The 22,404-nt window shown below is 41.9% G+C and overlaps 1 protein-coding gene across 1 annotated transcript in view; it reads right to left on the bottom strand.

Moving 5' to 3' along the window:
- Nucleotides 1-10,355: 10,355 nt before the first annotated feature.
- LOC139061195 (uncharacterized) overlaps nucleotides 10,356-22,404 on the bottom strand; it is a 228,647-nt gene continuing 216,598 nt past the window's right edge. The window contains exons 16-18 of the mRNA XM_070540841.1: nucleotides 18,339-18,741; nucleotides 11,693-11,906; nucleotides 10,356-10,489 (exon numbers count right to left, since the gene is read on the bottom strand). Coding sequence (XP_070396942.1) covers nucleotides 18,341-18,741 — 401 coding nt within the window. The 3' untranslated portion in view covers nucleotides 10,356-10,489; nucleotides 11,693-11,906; nucleotides 18,339-18,340. The remainder of the gene's footprint in view (nucleotides 10,490-11,692; nucleotides 11,907-18,338; nucleotides 18,742-22,404) is intronic.

Consider the following 22,404-nt stretch of genomic DNA (forward strand, 5'->3'; position numbering starts at 1 on the left):
AAAAAGCATGCCGGCTGTCATTAGCTGTCCTCAGGTCTGTAGAAACTTCCAAGAAAATTTGTGCTCATAAGTGGTGCGGGAGATCTCGGTGATAGCATGCATTTGACAAACTCTTCTTTCGCATTATCATGAGAGTGCTTTGGAAAAACAGGGAAAAATGGTGGCAACCTTTGAAAAATGTCAACTCACAATGGAGAAAATGTGCAAATGCGCACAGAGCCAACTAGTAAACTTTGCGTTCATCGATACACAGACAGCGGCGGAGAAAAGGGTGTTTAACAAAGGTAGAGGAGCAACATAACAGATAAGGGTGACGAAGATGGAACCTGCAATGGAAGTATATTGAACAGCGAAGAATGAAATAAAAAAAAGAGATAAGTTTTAGCTTGTGTTTAGAGTATGATCATGAGAAAAGTTGCCTTCAGCAACCAATGCACAAAAGATCCAAAGATAAATGCACTCAAAATTAGTACTTCACATGGTTCTACAAATTTAATGTTGGAGGGCGATTTCAGACATTAAAGAAATTGTTCATATCCAGTAAAATGGCCCCAAGAAATTATGCAGCGGACACAGGAGATTAATCAAATGTCATAGTGGGTTTCTTGAAAGATTACCTCCCAATTACGGAACATCACAATACCTGCTATACATGCGTATTACTTATACACAGTCAAACTCAAATATATAGAATCCACATATTATTGTGCAGAATGAACAGCTGTAATCTCCCCTTGAAATTTCTGTAAATTACATTTATTTTATATATCGAATCATCTATAATTGAACTCCTTTGTGTCCTCTTCAGATTCGATATATCTGAGTTCAACTGTATATCATATACTACCGTAAAAAAGAAAGTGATTTTAGGTCCGCCATGTGGTAGTACAGTTTAACAACGAATGAATACCAGTAATGTGCAAAGCAAAAAATATGCAACACATTCACAATCGGTACGTCATATACAATGCAAGAAGGTGCTATACTTGAAGAAGAAAGAAAGACAACCCTTATTCCATGGAGTGAACCCGCATTTCACGTAAGCATACTTTCTCTTATTTCTGCCATGCTTTTTTGTGTAAAGCAGCAGGAGCTTGATGCAGGCGAGTTGGTGTAACATACCTGAAGAACATACCTACAACATACCTACAATGATGCTGGCTAAAAGAACTTGTACGACAGACAGGCACACAGGTTTATCTGATTATTCCCTTGTTTTTTATCTAGTTTATCTCGCTGTTCGTCTAATTATTTCTCTTATTTTTAGTCCACTGGACAGCTAGCACAATTACGCACATTATTAGGTGATTATTTTATTTAAAATCTCATTCACTATAATCTGCTGCTGTTGTTTCTTCTTTACATTCCGACCAGAGTGACAACTTCAGTATCAGTAGACTCGCATTGTTCTAGACAATGCTTCCATTGCATCTTGGTCCTTCTAGCTTGCGATTCAGCTGCAAAATCATGAGAAGGACCCGCTCCGTCCATACTACTTTACAGTGATAAACCACTGACTGTACTTTCTGAGTGCTGATACAGAAGTGATTACGTGCCTCTCCGCGTGCCGAGTCATATTGGTTGCTGAAGCCATCCAGTCTGCGCTGCGATACTTGTGCGAGTTGGTACTGTGCCAGCTGTGCCAATGATGTCACCCGCAGCACCGCTTGCCTATTCTTATTTATGTCATCCATCACCTGCTGTGACAGCTGTGCCAACTTTTATTGCTGAGCTTCATACATCCACACTGCAAATCTTCAAAGTAGGGGCACATACACTCATGCATTAAAAGTTTTTTTGTCACATCCAGAAACGCTGAATCTTTGTGCAGTAGTTGCAACCCTCTGGGCTGATAGCATTGCTTTCAATACGCAACAAAAAATTCAATATAGCAAGTGAAAAATTATGCATTGAAACATACCAGTATAATTATAACTTAAAGAACAATGAAAAGCATCACTATATCAGACCATATCTACCATAATAGACCAGAAATAGATACCGGAACTTCAGGTGAAATGTAGATCGTATAGATAGTTTGCACAGACGTCATCACGGCCACCATTTAAGAGTGCTAGCATGTTGAGAAGCGGCGTAAACAAGAAACGTGACCGGGTGAGAGCACGACTGGGACATCTTGTATCGAAAGACAAAGTGATAACACTGATAAACCAGTGAAAAACAGTCGCTGTCGAAAATAAAGCAAAACAATGTGTGCATGGTGATACGATGCCTTGACATCATCGTGGCCGCCATGTTTGGGAACTAGCACGGTGAGAGCTTGCGTCCATTATGTCACATGAAAACTATCTATAGACTCATGCAAGCGCTGCAATTTTTTCACACTTTTGACGAGGTGCAGCCCTTGCATGGACTGCACCTTTTTGTCAAAATCATGCCGGCACAGCCAGTGACTTGAGCGCGCCCCTGCTCTCGCCACCTAGTAGCGACATGCGAAAGTACAAAACACGCGAAAATTTGTCAATGCGGGCACACGGCATCGGGGCACCGAACTCGATTGCTCCTCCATTGTAACTTTTTTTTTCTCCAAATTGTGAGCTGCCAAGTTGGACATGCAGCCATTATGCGGATGCGGCCCTTACACGAGTATACCGTAAAATTTCTAGAGATGCCCCACCCCTGAAAGATAACCCACCCCTGGTTTTGGCACTATTTTCTAGTTTTTCAGAAACACCGATAGATAACCCACCTCTGACAATAGCACTGTCTCGTTCAGCGACAACGTCTGTGGAAACGATCGAGGTTGGCGGGAGATAACCGAACAATGGGCACTGGCTGACCTCTGGCTGCAATAACAGTCACAAGCAGGAACTATAAAATGCCACGTGCTAACCACGTTGAACACCGTGCGTGAAGAGGTTGTCGACCTTTTGTTTGAACGTGACAGACTGTTCATCCGATGGTTTTGACGACGAATGAATTCGGTGCTAATAAATGCTTGTTCATTCTCTGGCTATGATACATTTTACAGCTCAGGCTATAGGGCAAATCCGTCGTCTGCAACAACCCGCAAAATGGCTCATTGGCGCCCCTTGGCGCAACTGCATGAGCAGGCTTTTAGCCACTACTCACACGTTCATCATCATCGTCTCCTTCTACAGCTGGCTCCGTTGCCGCTCATCATTCCACTGTAGGATTGAACGGCTACGAGTGCTTCATATTCCCGAAGAACAGCAAATTTATGAGGAACAACGTCGAGTGCAGCGGTGGAAACGCGACTATCAGCACCACGCCACCAACTCACCATCCTGAGAAGGATTTCAACTTTTTTTTACTGCACATTAAAAGTTATCCCACCTCATATTTTCACTCGATTTTCTCTCGATTTTACGTGGGCTATCTCTCGGAATTTTACTGTATACGGTATTTTTTCTTACGTTTTTGTCATTCCTATTTAACATGTAAAAAACATGGTATGGATCTAGAAACATTTGAGTGGGACCCTTATTGTGCCTATAAATGCCTATTTCTGTGTTTTGTCCTAGCCTCGTCCTTGTTATAATGTTATATACAGAGTGCTTCAGTGAACACTCAAATTTTTTTACATGTTGCCTGTGGCAGATAACTCAGTTCTAGTTCATGAGCCGGTCTACTTGAAGCGGCAATAGTACAAAGTACAATCAACATAAATTACCTGCAATATTCACAAGAAAGAAAAGGCAGCATATGTGTGTGACCTTGGGAGATTTATAACCAGATTTCCAGCTATGCTGCTTCTTTCAAACAGCCGCAACAAATGTTTCACTTTCTATTGACTATATCGCACAGTTTAAAAAAAGTTGCCCGTATATATATGTGACTGTTCCGTTTGAAACCTCGCCCACAAGTAATGCTCTGGAGCCCTCGCTGGGAATTTTTAAAAAGCCAGTAATTCATCAACAAACGTTACTTTGCCATAACATTCACCATAATTTCCTACCTTCGTTCCTGCCTCCTCCCCTCTCAATTTCCGCTAGATTTGATGTTGGTTGAGTTCACAGTTCTCCCAGGGCAGCAGGATAAATTCACTGTTCACAAAACACATTCATAAAACTTCGGATTGCTGGCATGCATAATCTACTGCAAATGCCATAATTAGTCCCCTGTCTTTGAAGTTTACCTACATATTGCCTATAATGCGCCCTTGATTTTCGCCCATTATAAACAAAATGCCTTGTTCACTGAGGACATTGCTGAAACCCAGTAGGAACATGTTATAACGCCTGAAGACAGGAAAAGAAATTTCCTATTTTTTCTTATCAGTAATTTCCTATCAGTAATTACTGTATTTACAATGCTTCTAACTGGAGCGGGAATGTAAAAAATTTTGTCACACATTGCAGTTACCATGTCCCCCATCTCCTTCCCACAAAATATAAGCCTGTTATAAAGTACAGCTATATTGGGACATGGGGAAGCATAGCTGATAACAGCCATATCACACGCTACAACATTTGAATAAGAATTTTTTTTTACGAAGGCTATGTTTGATCCAGCTATATTTCGCAGCAAATTTCCATAGCGTACTACCATTTCTGCTAAATTTGGCACCGGTTGCTTTATAGTTCTGCCAGGGCAGCAGGCTCAGTTCTCTCCTGCTCGTTAGGCACGCTCATAATACTCTAGAGTGCTTGCATACGTAATTTATTGCGAAAGCCCATGTATTTTGAACTTCACCTACACTTTACCCATTAACTTGTCCTTACAGTCACCAAACAAAATGAATCTGTATCTTTTATTTTATTCAGGGTGTCCAGGTGAAACTAATATATCGCGCATGAAAAAGTATATATAAAAAAAAGATGAGGGTTCAATAATTATTCTCAACGCTTCTAAATAAGCCAGAAACGTTAACACTTAAAATGTTGCCTATTTCTTCAAAGTATAAAATATGTGAAACACAGAGTTCTTTTCGGACATCGGGAAACCTAGCTAATAGCAGCAGCATGATACTTTTGAACACTTGCTTACAATTTTTTTTAACACTCTATTTGATCGACACACACTTACCATCACACATAAACTTGGCGTATTGTTCTCCTTATGTTTGCAAAATTTTACCTCAGTTGTACTTGTAATTAAGCAAGCGAGTCCATCTAAGTTTTACACTGCTCGTAAAATAGAATAATAACGCTATGAACCACTTTCATATGTATTATACTGGAAAATGCACATTTATTCCACTCATTTGGAATATTACTTACACATCGGCTATACCATGGCCCTAATTCCCCCTCCCCCCCCCCCCCCCGCCCATATCTAAACAAGATGCCTTGTTTAGGTCACCGTGAATACCAGAGAAACAAACTACGAATCTCGTATGATGCACAAAACACATGGAAAAATGGTGATTTCGTAATTATCTGCAACACTTCCATTCAAAGCAGGAAAGTGAAAGTTTTGCAACGCATAGCGTTTAAAACTATCTGTTTTCACGGTATGGCAACCGTGTCTTGTGCTGTTGTTTTAGGAGACTTGGATACATTTCAATTAGCGGCAGTATGACACTCTGGAATGCTTCAATGAACCTACACAGAATAAGCATATATCGCTCATCCCTCAGAACATTGCTTCGTACTTCGAATAAATATAAGCAGTGTGCCCTGCATATTCTATGGAGAATACCAGGAAAAAACAACTAAATGCCTTGTATGACGTGTGGGAAATGGAAGAAAGCGATTATCAGCAACTGTTTTCGGAGCACGTAAGCAACCTACACAGTACGAATTCTCAGCACACGTCACCAAAAAGTGGCCCTCGCTTTTCAAAATATGGAATATCTGCTGTGTTTTTCTCCTGCTGCGAAACAAGTAATAGTGTGGCTATATTGTAAAAACAGCCTGAAAATGAAATCGTCTAAGTCAGAAGAGACACATTCCTTTAGAAAAAAACTCAAGTCAGTGTTCCATTGGTATTGAAATGGCTCTGCACATTCGACCAAGGTCATTTTAACTAGCATATTTACGATAAATCATGCTTACACGATGAAATTCGAGTTACACCTGTAAGAGGTTTGATTAGAATTCTGATGGTGATAAGATATTGAGGCTGCAACTGTATGTAGGTTATCTCTAGATGGAGATTCAACAGTTCCAGCATTTGATAATCCAATGATTTTATGCTGTAAGGCACACCACTGGTTGGGCACGGCTGATTATAATACTTTATCCGAACTTCTCCCTCACCCTTAAGTTAAATGTACATTGGCTGAGTGCGTTTTCGAATACGGGAATAGCAGTCCCAAAAGACTGTGCATTATGCAAGCTGTGCAAGCTGACATTTGTTAGGGCAGTAACTGCCCAGCATCAGGCGTTCTCCGCAACGCGAGTGTGTATGGCCAATGCTGCGCGTCGTCCGCTACAGGGTGCCCTGAGAAGGCACAAAAGACAATCCTCGCCGTCCAAACAGGGGATCATCATCATCATCATCATCAGCCTGGTTACGCCCACTGCAGTACAAAGGCCTCTCCCATACTTCTCCAACAACCCCGGTCATGTACTAATTGTGGCCATGTCGTCCCTGCAAACTTTTTAATCTCATCCGCCTACCTAACTTTCTGCCGCCCCCTGCTATGCTTCCCTTCCCTTAGAATCCAATCCGTAACCCTTAAAGACCATCGGTTATCTTCCCTCCTCATTACATGTCCTGCCCATGCCCATTTCTTTTTCTTCATTTCAACTAACATGTCATTAACTCGCGTTTGTTCCCTCACCCAATCTGCTCTTTTCTTATCCCTTAACGTTACACATATCATACTTTCCATAGCTCGTTGCATCATCCTCAATTTGAGTAGAACTATTTCGTAAGCCTCCAGGTTTCTGCCCCGTAGGTGAGTACTGGTAAGACACAGCTATTATACACTTTTCTCTTGAGGGATAATGACAACCTGCTGTTCATGATATGAGAATGCCTGCCAAACGCACCCCAGCCCATTCTTACTCTTCTGACTATTTCCGTCTCATGATCCGGATCCACCGTCACTACTTGCCCTAAGTAGATGTACTCGCTACCTATTGTAAATTGCTGTTCTCTTCCGAGACTGTTAAACATTACTTTAGTTTTGGGGATGGGGATGCATAGGGGATGCGTAGTACATAAAAGCATTACTTATATGCTCACTCTATTAGGAAAGAAAATTTAGCTTCAGCTGTAGTTTTGTTCGACTTTCCAGCGTGCAGCCGGAAGTGTCCGCTTTTAGAAGTGGGGGGGGGGGGGATGACATACTTTGCCCCGCCCCCCTCACTTTAGCAAATGAGGGGGGGGCAAAGGGGGCCCTTGCCCCCCCCCCCCCCCCGGTATATAAGCCTATGCTTCCGATCTTTAACCCGTCCTTGACAATCTGCACAGCGCGCTCAGTCAGTCCATTGCTCTGCAGGTGATGCAGGGATGCTTGAATATGTATGGTGCTGTTGAGGTGCGTGATGCGTAGCGTAAATACCATGGCCACCGCAAAGTGTTGCAACGTGCCCTCTCCACTCAACTTCAAAAAAATGTGATTCAGGGACCCTTTAATGAAATAAGTAAATAAATATATATGTATATATATCTATATATATAGTCATATCATAAGGAGCCAACAAACAAAGACACCACGGAGAGCATTGGGGAAATACCATGCATTTATTAATGGAATGAAAGACAAATTAATGCAAATGAAAGCAGGTGCAAAACAACTTGCCGCGGGTGGGACACGAACCCGCATATTTGCATGATGCGTGTGATGCTCTTACCAAGTGAGCTACTGTAGTGCTGTCTTCCCATCGATTTCCTGGGGTATTTATATTTTTTTATCTACTAGAACTAAACCTAGGAGTGTTAGCCAGCGCCACACCTCACGGCCTTGATGGCAGATGTGGAATATCCTTCTTTGTCGCAGGCGTCACGTGATCTTCTTTGGTGAAGGCGAACTGCTTAATAAATCCACACGTGCTACCTGAAGGCATGAATGCTGCTGGATTCGAGGCCTCACTATGCAATGAGAAGAAAGGAAACCGAGGGCCCGATTTTTATTAGTTGGTCATAAGAAGCGAACAAACAAGGACAGCAAGGACAGCATAGGGGAAATAACACATAATTATGAATGGAATTAAAGGAATGATAAATTCATGAAAATTAGAGCAGATGGAGAAACAACTGGCCACAGGTGGGGCATGAACCGACATCTTCGCATTACGCGTGTGATCCTCTTACTAATTGAGCTACCATGGTGCCATTTTTCCATCCACTTTCTGGGGTATTTAAATCTTTATCTACTAGAACTAAACCTGTTAGCCAGTGCCACACCTCGTGGCTTATGTGAAAAAGGCGCTGCGTAGCACAATTGCTAAGAGCATCACACGTGTAAAGCGGTGATGCGGGTTTGTGCCCCACCTGTGGCCAGTTGCTTTTTCATCTGCTTTCATTTTCATGAATTTATCATTTCTTTAATTCCATTGATTTCTTTTACTCTCGCAACATACAATCTGTGCAGCAAAGGTTATGCATCAAAGTCAAAAATCGAATAGCTTTATTCTTTTTCTATGGCCACCAGCTGTTATCGCACGTGGACAGCATAATTTGTCATTTGCGGCACATTCACATCTTGTCCACTCTGCCATCACATTGTCACATAACAATGTTCAATTGCGCCTTCATGCATCTCAATGACATCCTGGTTGCTGTTTTTATTAAATAGCATCCACATCTGGTGAAAGTGGTGCTTAAATGGGCTCAGTACTTGGGGTAAGCACACCTGGAACATGGCAACGGCATAAAAAAAACTGTCTTGGCACTGGCCTGTCTATGGATTGTAAGCAGAAAGCGCTGCTGCTGGCCTACCACTGTTACATCACCTCGACCACTTCGTGTATGGCATCGCTAACCGATGACTTTGACATTGGTAATGTCACATGCTGAAAGTGGAATTTGTTCCCAGAAAGACAAGTAGCACTCAAATCACAATGAACTCTGGCACCACTGTTGTCAGTCGTTGAAATGAATAACGGCCACTTGAATCTCACCGCTTATGCAGACATCTAATCAAATCTTCCAAATGCATTCATGGCGACAACGTAAATGTTAGAATGTGCCAGAATTGCCTAATAGCACACCTACAAAGTGATACATTGTGGGCCGATCTTTCAGGAAAGTACAATGGCACTGCTATGTTTAAGAACCAAGCGTTACTTGATAGCGCAAGTAAGACTGTCGCAAGACAGCAGAAGCGCTGTAAAATCACATTGCGGACACACTCGTGTGATAATACAGAATGGGGACAACGTTCAAGAACCTTCAGACACCATCAGACTGTCTTGCACTGAGCTACAACTACATAAGAGTGATAATACAGTGAAAACAGTCACTGGCAAAAAAGTAAAACAACAGCATGTTACCCAAGGACTTCAAACACTACTGGGTCAGAAAAACTGGAGAGCACAAAACCTCCTTTTGCTTCCTGAAGCCCTTGGCTTGCCGTCTGCCAAGAATTCCTACCAAGCAGTTACAAAGAGGTGGTGGAACGTGTTTCCATGTCGAAAAATGCGTCCAGGAACACCAGCCACCATGGTTGGGCAAGCGGCAACAAGACGAGAGAAGTGGACATTACAGGCAGCTGCCAAGCACGTCGTCTGCTGTGAACAAAATGGCCATTCCGTCCAAAGCGAACAGCAAAGTGAACAACCTTGCTGCCTGTTCTACTTGTAGCAGACGATGCATTCGGTTGAGACAGGAGTGTGACACACACATTCTGGATCGCGGCCCCCCACAATGGCAGCCGCTGGCACGAGTGCAGTACGAAAAAAATTACGAGAGGGCAACCGAACATTCGGCATATCGCTCTCCAGAAGAACCAACATTTCTGTTGATGATTGATTAAACAAAAAATAATAACTATGCTTGCACAGCCATTATTATACTTCAGGACAAGCCACATTAAATAAAGCCAAACTTTCCATTACCCAGAATAGACATGAAGTGGTATAAGGTATGCCTCATAATATAAGAACCTTCTATATATGACTGAACCAGAAACTTCTTTCTGAAGTATGGCAGCACCATGCTGCCATAAAGAAAATCTACAAAAACGTTTGTACAGCTGACCTTTAGGGCTTCTCCCCTGTGTGACGGGACATATGGACGGAAAGGTGGTCCTTTCGTAAAAAGGATGCATCACAGTGGACACAGGAAAAGGGACGTTCTCCCGTGTGGCTACGCACATGCCGCTTGAGGGCAGAACTTTGAGTGAATGTGTCCAGGCACAGATGGCATTGGTAGGGGCGCTCGCCTGTGTGGCTGCGCAGATGCTGCGTCAGGTGGGAATTCCAAGTGAATTTGGCCGGGCACAGGTGGCACTGAAAGGGACGCTCGCCCGCGTGCTTGCACAGGTGTGCCTTCGCCTGTGCCTTGCAGCCAGCTGCATATGTGCACAGCTGGCAGGAATGCAGCTGGCCATGCACACACGTGGGCGACTGGTGCTCCTCCGCGGAGCCTGACGACAAGAAACCTGCAAAGTCTGAAGAAGCACAGGAACGTGATGTAGACAATGCGTCACAAATTTGACGAAACTATTAATACTGCATTTGGCAATCAAGAATTGCCATGCTTGTCAGAAAAATGGTACCTACATGATCCACATGCCACTGTAGTGGAAACAGTGCGCTAATGCACTTCAGTGCTCAGCGATGCAAATATGATAATTGGCCCACAAGAAGGCTGGTGCTTCTTACGGCATCAGTGGATGCTGCAGACATTGCACGAATGCGTTATGGTATACAGTGATAGTGTGGGTCTTTGTGGTGCATTGTGACCACATCTGGCAATCACACCAAGGATCATCCAATGCTCAATGGTGGCACAAAATGTACCGGTGGCCATGGGGATAGGTTATGATGTTTGAATCGTTGAGCACTTTACATTTCACACAAGTTCCTACATTTCTATATGAAACTGGCTCTCCTGAATACAGAGACCTGCTGGCAACACACAGAGGCTGCAATTTACATGCTATTCCGATATTCTGCCTAAATGGTCGAAATTACTCAGTAGATGTAACACTACAATATGCAATTACATTTTTAACCACATACTACAAGCTCTGTTGGCATAGCAGTACTTATGCAATGCAGCAAAATAAAGGCATCTACTTAGAGAGCACCTCTGCTGATATATACAGACACAAAATACATATGAATTAACATGAAATATGAATATGTAACGATGATAATATGAATCACAGAAAGAATCTGAAAGAAATGAATTCGAATATGAACAGGTTAGAATGGTGCCACATTTGCTGATGGAGGAGAGTACTGGCATACTCCTATGCATTATAAGAACAGTAGTTTCTTTACTTGAGCACTTTAAAACTTTTTTGTGATTGTTTCGCCCTCCTAAGCAACATGCAACTACAGAATGCCGAAGTTAACTTATTCACAAATTATTCCTCCTGCCACTGACACTACCACAAAAACATCAGCAAACTACTGAGCAGATCCCTGAAGACAAGCACAATTCTACCCTGTACGTCTCTACCCTTCAAATTGCAGAGTATTTTTCTCTTTACACTGATGACTACAACTTAGTCACTGCAATAAAACCACAATACCATTTAACTGAGCTAGTCAGTTCAAACTTGTTTTAGCAACAAAACCAGTTTGTTTCCATTTTCTTTATTGTCATGATTTGAATAGACCGACAGGGCAGCAAATAAACTTGCCATTACACTTGTTCCAGACAGAAGAAGCAAAGCTGGCAGTCAGTAAACGCAGTCACATCACCACCACAACAGTAAATCACTGGTAAATCAAACAGATCTGTCATCCAACAAAGGACACAAGAGGATGCTTTCTGAGAAGGATCTGGTGAGCTGAATTCCTAGCAAAGTCCAAACACGCGACTTCTTGAATGCGCTGTAGGAGGAGTGGATGCATCTGAAACAGGATAGAGCAGTGTTAGGCCAACGCAAGCACTAAAGCTACACCCACACTGACCCCCCTCCCTTCCCCTCCCCTGTGTATCAACAAACACAGTGCTACACCACTTCGCTATATGTACTGATCCCATGTATCTATTAGAAACAGCTATTCTCTGAACAATGACAAGCAGACTTCAGAACACCGGGATACATTTTTTTTTCTTTCGATAAAGAAGCTTTCAATTTTTTTGAACATAAATATCTCTACATCCTTAATATTGATCACCGTGGCTCATCTTCTAAACAACAAATGTCCCAGTGCCAGTATTCAGTTCATCAAAAGTGCCATGGTAGTGGATTGGTGAAACTGCTTCTGCTTCCTTTGAACCTGACATTGTTTAAATCAATCTCCTGCACCTTAATGGTAATATAAAAGCGGCTCTTGAACAAATACATATTCCTGTCACCGAGTTTGTTGCTTGACATAAACACTCATCAATCCCACTGTTCAAGTTTATTTCAATTTTACATCCTTGATTTATCCGTTTGTCAAAAAATGACAGAGCAACAAAGACAACTTGCCATGATGGAATGCAGGAGACCACAGCACCAGGCATGACCTATACAGGAACCTTACGTACTGGCGAGAGCAATCAGCCGTGCGTAATGTAAGCTGATTCAGGTTCATCACTTCTGTTAAGTAGCCTGTCCAGTTTTCTGATCATTTTTTTTGGTTTCTTTAACTTGTAGGCCTTAAATATATTTTACTCCATAAATATGATGTGTAAGTGTGCAGTTGACAGTTGAATTGCAAAGCAATATTTTTTTGTGGCCTGGACTGGAGCATCCATATAAATCTGTAACACTTCTCAGCGCAACCAAATGTCACTGTCTGGATAGGTTACTGAAAAAGAGCACTTTAATCACTTTTAAGGGCCGAGCTCAGGCTGCTCTTTCTTAATGCTTTAATCAGCTTTAGCCTTCTTTCAAAATCTACATCAAATTATGTGCACAATGTACAACTAATATTTTTTTTATTAGAACATGAAGTAATTCTCAAGTACTTTCTTCAGATGAAGTATGCTGCTTGTTTTGCTTTATCCTGAACAAAGAAATGCCACTTATTCACCTTTGATTTCAAGAAGCTACCCACAAGTTAGACCAAGTTCAAATTGTGACGGACCTTTTGCCAATGATGCACCGACTGAACCATTCCTGGCTTTTTTTTTTTTCTTGGTCTTAATTAGGTGATGGCCACAAAGGGATGAATTGCCGATTTGAAGGGTAAAAACCTTTTACCTTGTGTTTAGGGTGTGATCACAAGAAAGGCTGCCTTCAAGCAAGCAATGTGACTGCATAACATATAACAGTAATACAGCAAAAATAGATATACTGAACATTAGTACTTTATATGTTCCTTGGTAAACTTGGAGTAACAGAGTAACATACCAACAAAGTTCACGAAGTCATCCATATTTACTAAGATGTCCCAACAAAGTTATTCAGCACATACAGAGGCTTAAACTTACATCACCATGACTTTAGCTACATAGTGACTCGCAAAAATGTACTAACAGGTATGCTATAAAAACCAACTAGGCAGGCTCATTTCCAGTGCTACAATAAAGCTGTTCAACAGAGACTGGAAGGAAGCATATGATGCTACAAACACACGATAAGAATCAAAGAAGCATGGTAGCTTCATATAGCAACACTGAACACAATGAACGCAACATATGCACAAGAATAATGTAAACAACACTGGCTTTTCAAACCGTAAAAAATAAAAGAGTAGTTCTGTGTAAACTATACTCGAATTTCACACATGGGCAACAATTCTGCAATCGCTAGAGATGTTTCTCAGAGCCTGCATTCACGAGCAAAAATTAGTGCGTCACATATGAAAAAAAAAGAAACATTGCAACATGTCATGTAATTTTGATGCGACATTACGTCTTACATTTTGGTGACTCAACTATAGCAATCATTGCAGACCTGAGTGTAATTACCACCAAATGAGCAGAGCGATCCTTTCTACGACTAGCAGCCTCAGCACAATTAGCAATCAGAAAAAAGGGGTTCTAGCTGGGAGCTTTAAAGATGAGGGCTTGCAATGAAAATACAGAGCATGTTGCATTTTGGAAGCACAAATGTGCACAAACAACATGATTTGATGTAACCTGACATTCACAACATGAAGGTTTCGGATAAAAGGCATTTATTTCATAAGAAGCTTCACAGAACAAGAAAAACTGCTTACTTTTACAAATGCACTACTTTCACAGCTTCTGCAGCACTGCCTGTTAAATATGAAATTGAGTATAAAGATAACTATTGAGTTCCAGCGATGTCCAAAGTGGAAAAAGAATGAAGATCAAATAATCAAATTCACAATTTTGCATTCATATGCAGTCTTCACAATAATGACTATACGCTCCCTGCAATGGTCAGGCGGCGCGGCGATCGGCTCAGCCGTCAGCGCCACCGTGTCAGTTGCGCGAAACACCGAGGCGGCCACTGCTGCGGAGGCATGCTTTTGCGGCACTCGTTCGAAAGGTTTCGGACGTTCTAAATTGCGGTTTTAAGGCAACCGAAAACGTCGAGGCCCATTTTGGACCACCGACGCTTGAGAAAGGACGTGAAATCTTTTACTACAACCATGTATACCGTGTCAAAGAAGTAAACAGCACGGACATCCCAGTGAGGTGCTTAAATTAAATTGTGGTGTTTTAGGTGCCATAACCACGATCTGATTAGGAGGCACGCCGTGGTGGGAGAATCCGGAATAATTTGGACCGCCTGGGGTTCTTTAACGTGGACCTAAATCTAATTACACGGGTGTTTTAGTATTTCGACTAAAATCGAAATTCGAAATCGAAATTCCACCGCGGTGGCCGGGATTTATTCCCGCGACCTCGCGCTCAGCAGCCCAACACCGTAGCCACTAAGCAGCCACCGCAGGTAGCGAAGTATTTTTCACAACAAAGTAAGTATGCTTACGACGTCGATTTCGAAGTGCGTTAACAAATCATTATTTTATGCCACTTAAGTGAGCAAATACTGCCGTGGACGTCTTTGAACTGTCATTTGTCGCTTCCTTACTTGGAGCGTGCCTTGCACCTCACATTGTAGAGGTTTTGGTGAATAAGCAGGTAAGTGCTTTTTTCTCCGTTGACGAAGTGCCTCGAGCATATTCTGGTATTGTCGTTCGGGCTCGAATGTCAGAAGGTATTACCGCTGAAGAATCATAGAGAGCAATCAGCTGAGACTAAACAACGTGAAGATTGAACAAATATGCTCTTGTGTGCGCGAGGGAAATGCTAATTTTCGAATACTCGTCGTGTTCTGCAGTTTACTCCAACCTTAGTTCTGTTGTTCTAAGCGCGAGAAAACATCGGCACGAATGAGCTCGGTACCAGCATTCGCGTCTTGATCTTGGCGCAGGAGGAAGCAAGCGCATGCAAAGCTCCAGCACGGAGCGCTTACGAAGCTAGATTTGACGCCTAACAACCACTGCGAGTTTGTTTTGGAGCAAGAAGAGCTAAACAACTATCAAAACTGATTTACAACAGCAGGAATCAGTTCACGCATTTTCATGCAGTTGACGCTTTATTGTGTCTTTTTACAGATGCCGCTCCTGGCTCTTTTTCATTTCTTTGTCCTGTTTTTGCACTTACGTCTTAGTTCGTTTAGCAGAAATTCGCAAGACCGTCACAAACCGCGACGATCCACTTCAGCCGCCGGGTTGCTTCCCCCGGTTTCGAAGGGAAGCGGTACAATTTGATGCCGACATCCCCTTCGCGGTTGTGACAGTTGTTAACGCAGCAGTATCTGCGCTTGTTCTTTTTGTTCACACTTCTCACAAAGGAGCTGCCAAGAGGCCGCGGGGAATCTATAGGAAAATTGGAAAAGCAGGCTTGCAGGCGCGCCTGAGCGCACCGCGGCCACTGGTGAAATGACGGTGACGGCCTACCCGCGGATGCTCACCGCCGCTGCCAGGTGGCGCGACATGTACAGGCAAACTGCATTGCAGGGTGCCCATACCCCCATAAGTGCCGCATCATGCCAATGAATACCAGTGAGTACCACTAACATGCAAAGTGGTAACAGAACAATACAAGTCACTAATGTCATCAATTGTCGTTAAAGACAACACTGCTACAATTTTTGAGAAGCAAAAGCACTGGAACTGCAAAGAAAGTGTTGAAGCCAAGTGACCTACCACATAGATATGTCGGCTGCCCCAAGTGCAAAGCATAAAACTGCACCTCAAGACTGCATTCCAGAGTGTCCTGCTGTACCCACTAGATGACATGTTAGTTGACAGAAATGGAAGAATTATGGAGTGAGAAATATCAGAATTGTGCCACTGGATGCAAAATGTAAAGTGAACAAGAAAAAATAAGAAAAATAAATAAAAGGTTGCCAGCGAAATTTTCTTGCCTGGACAAGCCACGCGATTTTTCTGGCACGCCAAGCTGTCTACACAGAAAGCAAGTGCAATTAAGTCAAAGTGAAGGGAAAAAAACCTTGCACTGACTATGCAGCCCAAGACTAACAACCTGTCAAGACCAGCCACACCAACAAATGAATGTTTAGAGTTAGGGTTCCATGGATTACACAGGACTGCTCGGTCTTTCTTTTTTCATTTTCTAGTTTTTTTATAAATCACGAATGATAGTTCGGAGCTATACACAGGTGGGATTGTTGTCCTGCAGATCATAGCTAGCATCTATCTCAGCAAAATTCTACACAATGAGCAGAAGAAAGTAAACATGCTTTTCTTAGGTTTCTTTCTTTTGTAAGGTCATGCTGTAATTGATAGGAAAAAAAAAGAAGAGAAAGATAACAATTTAGAATAACGATAAAGCTTGCTCACTACTGTGTGAATATCACAGTGCTGCACAATCCACACAGCAGCCTCGATGGCTGTAGCATGTTACCTCATCATAGTGTCATCATCATCATCATCAACATCATCATCATAGTGCAGTAAACCTGCGACAAGATGACCCTATTGTCAATTCACACACAGTAGACACACTAGCAAAAAATAAAGAAATTAAATTGTGGGTTTTTATGTGCCAAAACCACAATTTGATTATGAGGCACACCATAGTGAGGAACTCTGGATTAATTTTGACCACCTGGGGTTCTTTAACATACACAGCGCATGGGCGTTTTTGCATTCCACCCCCCATTGAAATGCCTCTGCTGGGGCCGGCATTTGCTTCCGCACCCTCGGTCTTGGTAGTGCAATGCCAGAGACGCTACGCTACCACGGTGTGTGCACGCAGCAGAAATGAAACTGAAAGTATCTGTAGAAACATTGTTGTATTAAGTTAACTAGGATGATCGGAGCCTTGCCAGTATATTTTCCTAGGGCTGAGAGTCCCAGGATTTTCATTTATCACACACACACACACAAAAAAAATAAACAGTAAAAAATATGTCAATGCTCCTTTAAGGGTGCACCCGAAAATGTGGCAGAGTTTTAACAGCAAGATTCGTTTGCCGCTCAAAACAAGATTTGCTTGATGCCCTGTACTGGGAATGGACACTTCTATAGCCGTACACTAGTCCAAGAAAGGCCACAATGGCTTGGGGAGATTCTACAGGAGTTGGCTGTGCTTCAAAACTCGGTAGCTGACCGCTCTGAGCAACCGGACAGATCAGAGAAGAATCAAAATAATTCCTGGAGCACAGACGAATGAAGCCAAGTCTTGTCATTGCAGTGCTGCAAAGAAAGCCCGGCTGGAGAAGGTTGCTCGCAAGGTTTCCGAGGGTACCACCTATGCAGCCGGGGAATTTTACACTTCCGAAAAGACTGGTGTGAATTTCAGCGAAATGTGTATTATGGACATTACCCATCTGCGAATGCAATTACTCATAAGCATGTTTAGAAACCTCCAGCCTTGTTTTGTCCTTTTTTTTTTTACAGATGCTTGTACTGCTTGTGCACAAAAATTCTTGTACTTAATGTAGCACAATCTCGTCCAAAATTTCCACATTAGAGAGCTTGGGTTTATTAATTTCAGGAATTCTGGTAATGTGTGTTTTATGAACACAATTATTAATGTTCTCAGTAACTACAGTTGATATTTATTCTTGAAATATTAAATCAAAAAGAAAGCAATTTCAGAGTGTACCTAAGTATATGTTTATGAGCAGCAATAAAGACCATTTTATAAGATTATCCTAGGCTTAGTATGACACCAAAACTGAAGAGACACTGCACCTTCTTCCAGAGGGCATAGAAGTATGACCAAGAAAGACAGAATTCTTTAGGAACGATAGAATTCTTAAGGAAATTCTCATATATAGTGGCCATCAGGTTTCCTTCATTACAGAGGAAGCACTTATATATAAGAGAACTAGAAACCTTTGTGAAGTGTGACAGCACATGTTGCCATAAAAGAAAATCAACAAAAATGTTTACACAGCTGACCTTTAGGGCTTCTCTCCCGTGTGATAGGACATGTGGCTAGCAAGGTGGTCCTTCCGCAAAAAGGATGCATCGCAGTAGATGCAGAAAAAGAGACATTCTCCAGTGTGGCTGCGCAGATGCTGTGTCAGGTTGGAACTCGTTGTGAATGCACTGGGGCAGAGGCGGCACTGGTAGGGGCGCTCGCCCGTGTGGATGCGCAGATGCTGTGTCAGGTTGGAACTTGTGGTGAATGCGCTTGGGCAGAGGTGGCACTTGAAGGGGCGCTCGCCTGTGTGTGTGCGCAGGTGTGTGTTCATGTTGTACTTGTACTTGGTCACATAGGCGCACTGCCGGCAGGAATGCTGCTGGCCATGCACAGACACGAGCGACAGGTACTCATCCATGGATCCCGATGGCAAGAAACCTGCAAAGCCACAAGAGGCATCGGAACATGATCCAATGTGTCACACATTTTATGGAACTAGAATAATGCACCTGGCATTCAAGAATTGCCGTGATTTTCATAAAAACATGTGATAATGTAGACCTACCTGATCCGCATATTACTGTAGTAGAAACAGTGCACTAATCAACTGCAATGCTCAGTGACACAAACAGAATAATTGGTCCGCATGAAGGCCGGTACTTTTTGTTCCACCGGTGAGCATGGGAGGCATTGAGCTGATGCACTGTGGTATATGATGAAGGCGAGGGATTTTGTGACCTACTGTGACTACATTTGGTGATTACACCAGCGAGTGGACAGGTTATGGTGTTTGAATCATTGAGCACTGTACACTTCATACAAGTTCCTACATCTCTATACGAAACTGGCTCTCCAGAATACAAAGTCCTGCTAGCAACACACAGAGGCAGCATTTGACATGCCGCTCCGATATTCTGCCTAACGGTCAAAATTACTCTCTTGATGTAACACAACAATATGCAATTACATCTTAAACCACAAACTACAAGCTCTGTTATCATAGTACTATTTATGCAATGCAGCAAAATAAAAGCATCTACTGACAGAACATCTCTGCTGATATATAAAGATAGAAAATATATAAGAAACATGAAATATGAATGACTGAAAGATTGTGAAAAAACAACTCAAATATTACTGGTATGAAAGCTGCCACATTTGCTGATGAAGGACAATACTACCATATTCTTGTGTACCTTAAACTTTTTTTTGTGATTGTTTTGCACTTTCCTAAGTTAAAGCAAAATGCAACTACAGAATGACAAAAGGAACTTTTCCACGAATTAATGCTACAGCCACTACTACAAACGCATGAGCAAACTAATGAACGGCTAGATGTCTGAAAACAAGCATAATTCTAGCTTCTATGTTACCGTCAAATTGAAGTGACTTTTATGGTTTACATTGATGATTACAACTTAGACACCAGTTTAATAAGTTTTTAATAACAAAACCAGTTTGCTTCCACTCTTTTTATTATCATGATTTGAATAGACCGACAGGGCAGCAAGTAAATTTGCCATTACACTTGTTCCAGACAGAAGCCCCCCATAGCAGGCAGTCAGTAAACACACTCACATCACCATCACAACAGTAAATCACTGGTAAATCAAACTGATCTGTCATCCAACAAAGGACACAAGTGGATGCTTTCTGAGAAGGATCTTGTGAGTCCAAACACACAACTTCTTGAAAGCTCTGTAGGAAGAATGGATGCATCTGAAATAGGACAGAGCACTGTTAGGCCGATGCAGGCACTAAAGCTACACCCACACTGATACCCCTCCCCCACTTCCCTTACCCTCTCTATCAACAAACACAGTGCTTTGCCACTTCACAATATGTTCTGAGCTTATACTGTCAAACCTCGGTAGAACGAACTTGTACTTGCAGTGGAAAACTTTGTTAAATTGCAAATTTCTGTAACTCGAGGTTTTAAAATTTCAGAATTAAAACTTCACAAATTCCCAGAGAATTCCTTAGTAAGCACTTATAAACAAATCGCACTAAGGTTGGGCCATCATGGCGCAATTATGAGCGCCAGTGCGTGCGGTGCAGATCACGCGGAGAGCAATGCACCAATGTGGCTCATAGCGTCCGAGATTTGTGTGTGTTGAGGTTGTGTGTTGCCATATATCTTAGAACGCCATGAGTGAGATGCTTATTGCCCGCAGCCAGTGTCAATAAATTAAAAAGAAAAGTTTAAATACATGGATACTCATCCAAAGAAAAAAAAAGTAACAGTTTCTGACAGTAAAAGTAAAAACAACAGTAACGGAAAGATGGAGCACTGATGGCGATAACAAATAGACAACTACACAAAGTAAGCTTCATAGTTTTATTGGTGTCAAGCGCGCTAAGGCAAACATGAACAGATCTCACTCAACGACCATGAATTTGCTGTCCCAAAGAGAGCGAATGCTTTGCACAGTGTTGTGGAAACTTGAGATTATGTGACTGCCAACAATAGATGCGTAAGAACTTAATGCTCATCGAGACACCAAGCGTCTCGGCTTGGCCTTTGCACTTGCAGTGGAGAGATTACCTCAAAGAAATGGCGCTTGCCCTGTATATGGATGTGTGTGAGGTGGAGACGCGCACTAGGAAGAGAGGGCAGATAGGCGCGTGCTTCTGCCTCCTATCTACATGATATGTTGTAAAAACCAACTGGACAGGCTCATTTCTGGTGTAACGAAAAAGCTGCTCAATTAAAGATAAAGTTTAGGAGTACTGCTAATATTCATAATTATCATTATCCTGCACAATACTTTGCCAAAGTTGTTTAGGCCTTTTGCCTATGCAAAACTAACACTGATGTATTTTTTCAGCACAACAATTATCTAATTATGGGATGTTACATCTGGAAACGTTGCAAGAATATAAACAAAGAAAAGCTTTATATTCAGTGCATTTTGTTAACTGCAATGTTCACTTTAGAGACAATAGGCCAGGCTCTGATAACCAGGTGAATCGTTGCTAAAGCCATATCAAACGAGAGTCCAACTCTTGAAGTTGGTCATACCTGTGCGAGGTTTCTTCAGTAGTTACACAATGAGGCCTAAAAATATGCACAATCGTACGTGTTAAGCACTGCTTTTTTGACAGGAGCACCGAAGCTGTATATATGCTGTGATGAAAAGGCAAAGGTGAAAGAATGCGTACTGATGTGCCTCTCACATCTGGTTTGTCATTAGGAATTATATTTAAAAGATATTGCCAGAAAGTCATTAGCTATTATCTTAAGCTAGATTGGCAGTACAGTACACCCTTTGTGTACTGCATGGCCAAAACATTCAACTTTGTTTTAGGGTGGAATAGATAATGTGACCGAGAGCAAGACATCCCATGAGCATAAAAATCTGAGAATTTAAATATTGTCAGATCCAGAAATTCCAGAAAGATTCTATATGTACAGATCATTAGACTTGAGGAAAGTGTTTATAACATAATGTGGGGCCGAACAGTCCTGTTTGATATAACCTTATTCAGGCTTGTCACTTCAGATTAATAGTTTGCCACGCATGCGTTTCTGCCTCCTATCGACATGGCATATTGTAGAAACGAACTAGACAGGCTTATTTCTGGTGTCATGACAAAGCTGCTCAACAGAGACTGAAGGAAGCATATGATGCTATGAACACACCACAAGAATAATATGTGCAAGAATAATGTAAAAAATACAGGCTTTTCAAACAGTAAGAGGAAAAAGTAATTCCGTGTAAACTATACTTGAATTTCAAAAACAGCATACAATGCTGCGATGGCTAGAGAGGTACTTCTCACCACCTGCATTCATGGCCAAAAATTAGTGCGTCACATATTAAAATGAATTTTTAAAAATGAATGAATGAATGAATGAATGAATGAATGAATGAATGAATAAGAAAAAAGGTGTAAAATACAATGGCTTGACAAAAGCTTCTGTTGCTTACACTATTTGCATAGTATCTGCAGCACTGCTTGATAAATACGAAATTGACTATAAAGACATCTAATGTGTTCCAGTAATATGCAAAGTGGAATACAAATACAGCTTAAGGAATCAAATTCCCAATTATGAATTAGTATGGTTGCATTATAGTGACAGTGAAAAACACAGTA

This window comes from Dermacentor albipictus, chromosome 6 (assembly GCF_038994185.2).
Source record: "Dermacentor albipictus isolate Rhodes 1998 colony chromosome 6, USDA_Dalb.pri_finalv2, whole genome shotgun sequence".
Lineage (NCBI taxonomy): Eukaryota > Metazoa > Arthropoda > Arachnida > Ixodida > Ixodidae > Dermacentor > Dermacentor albipictus.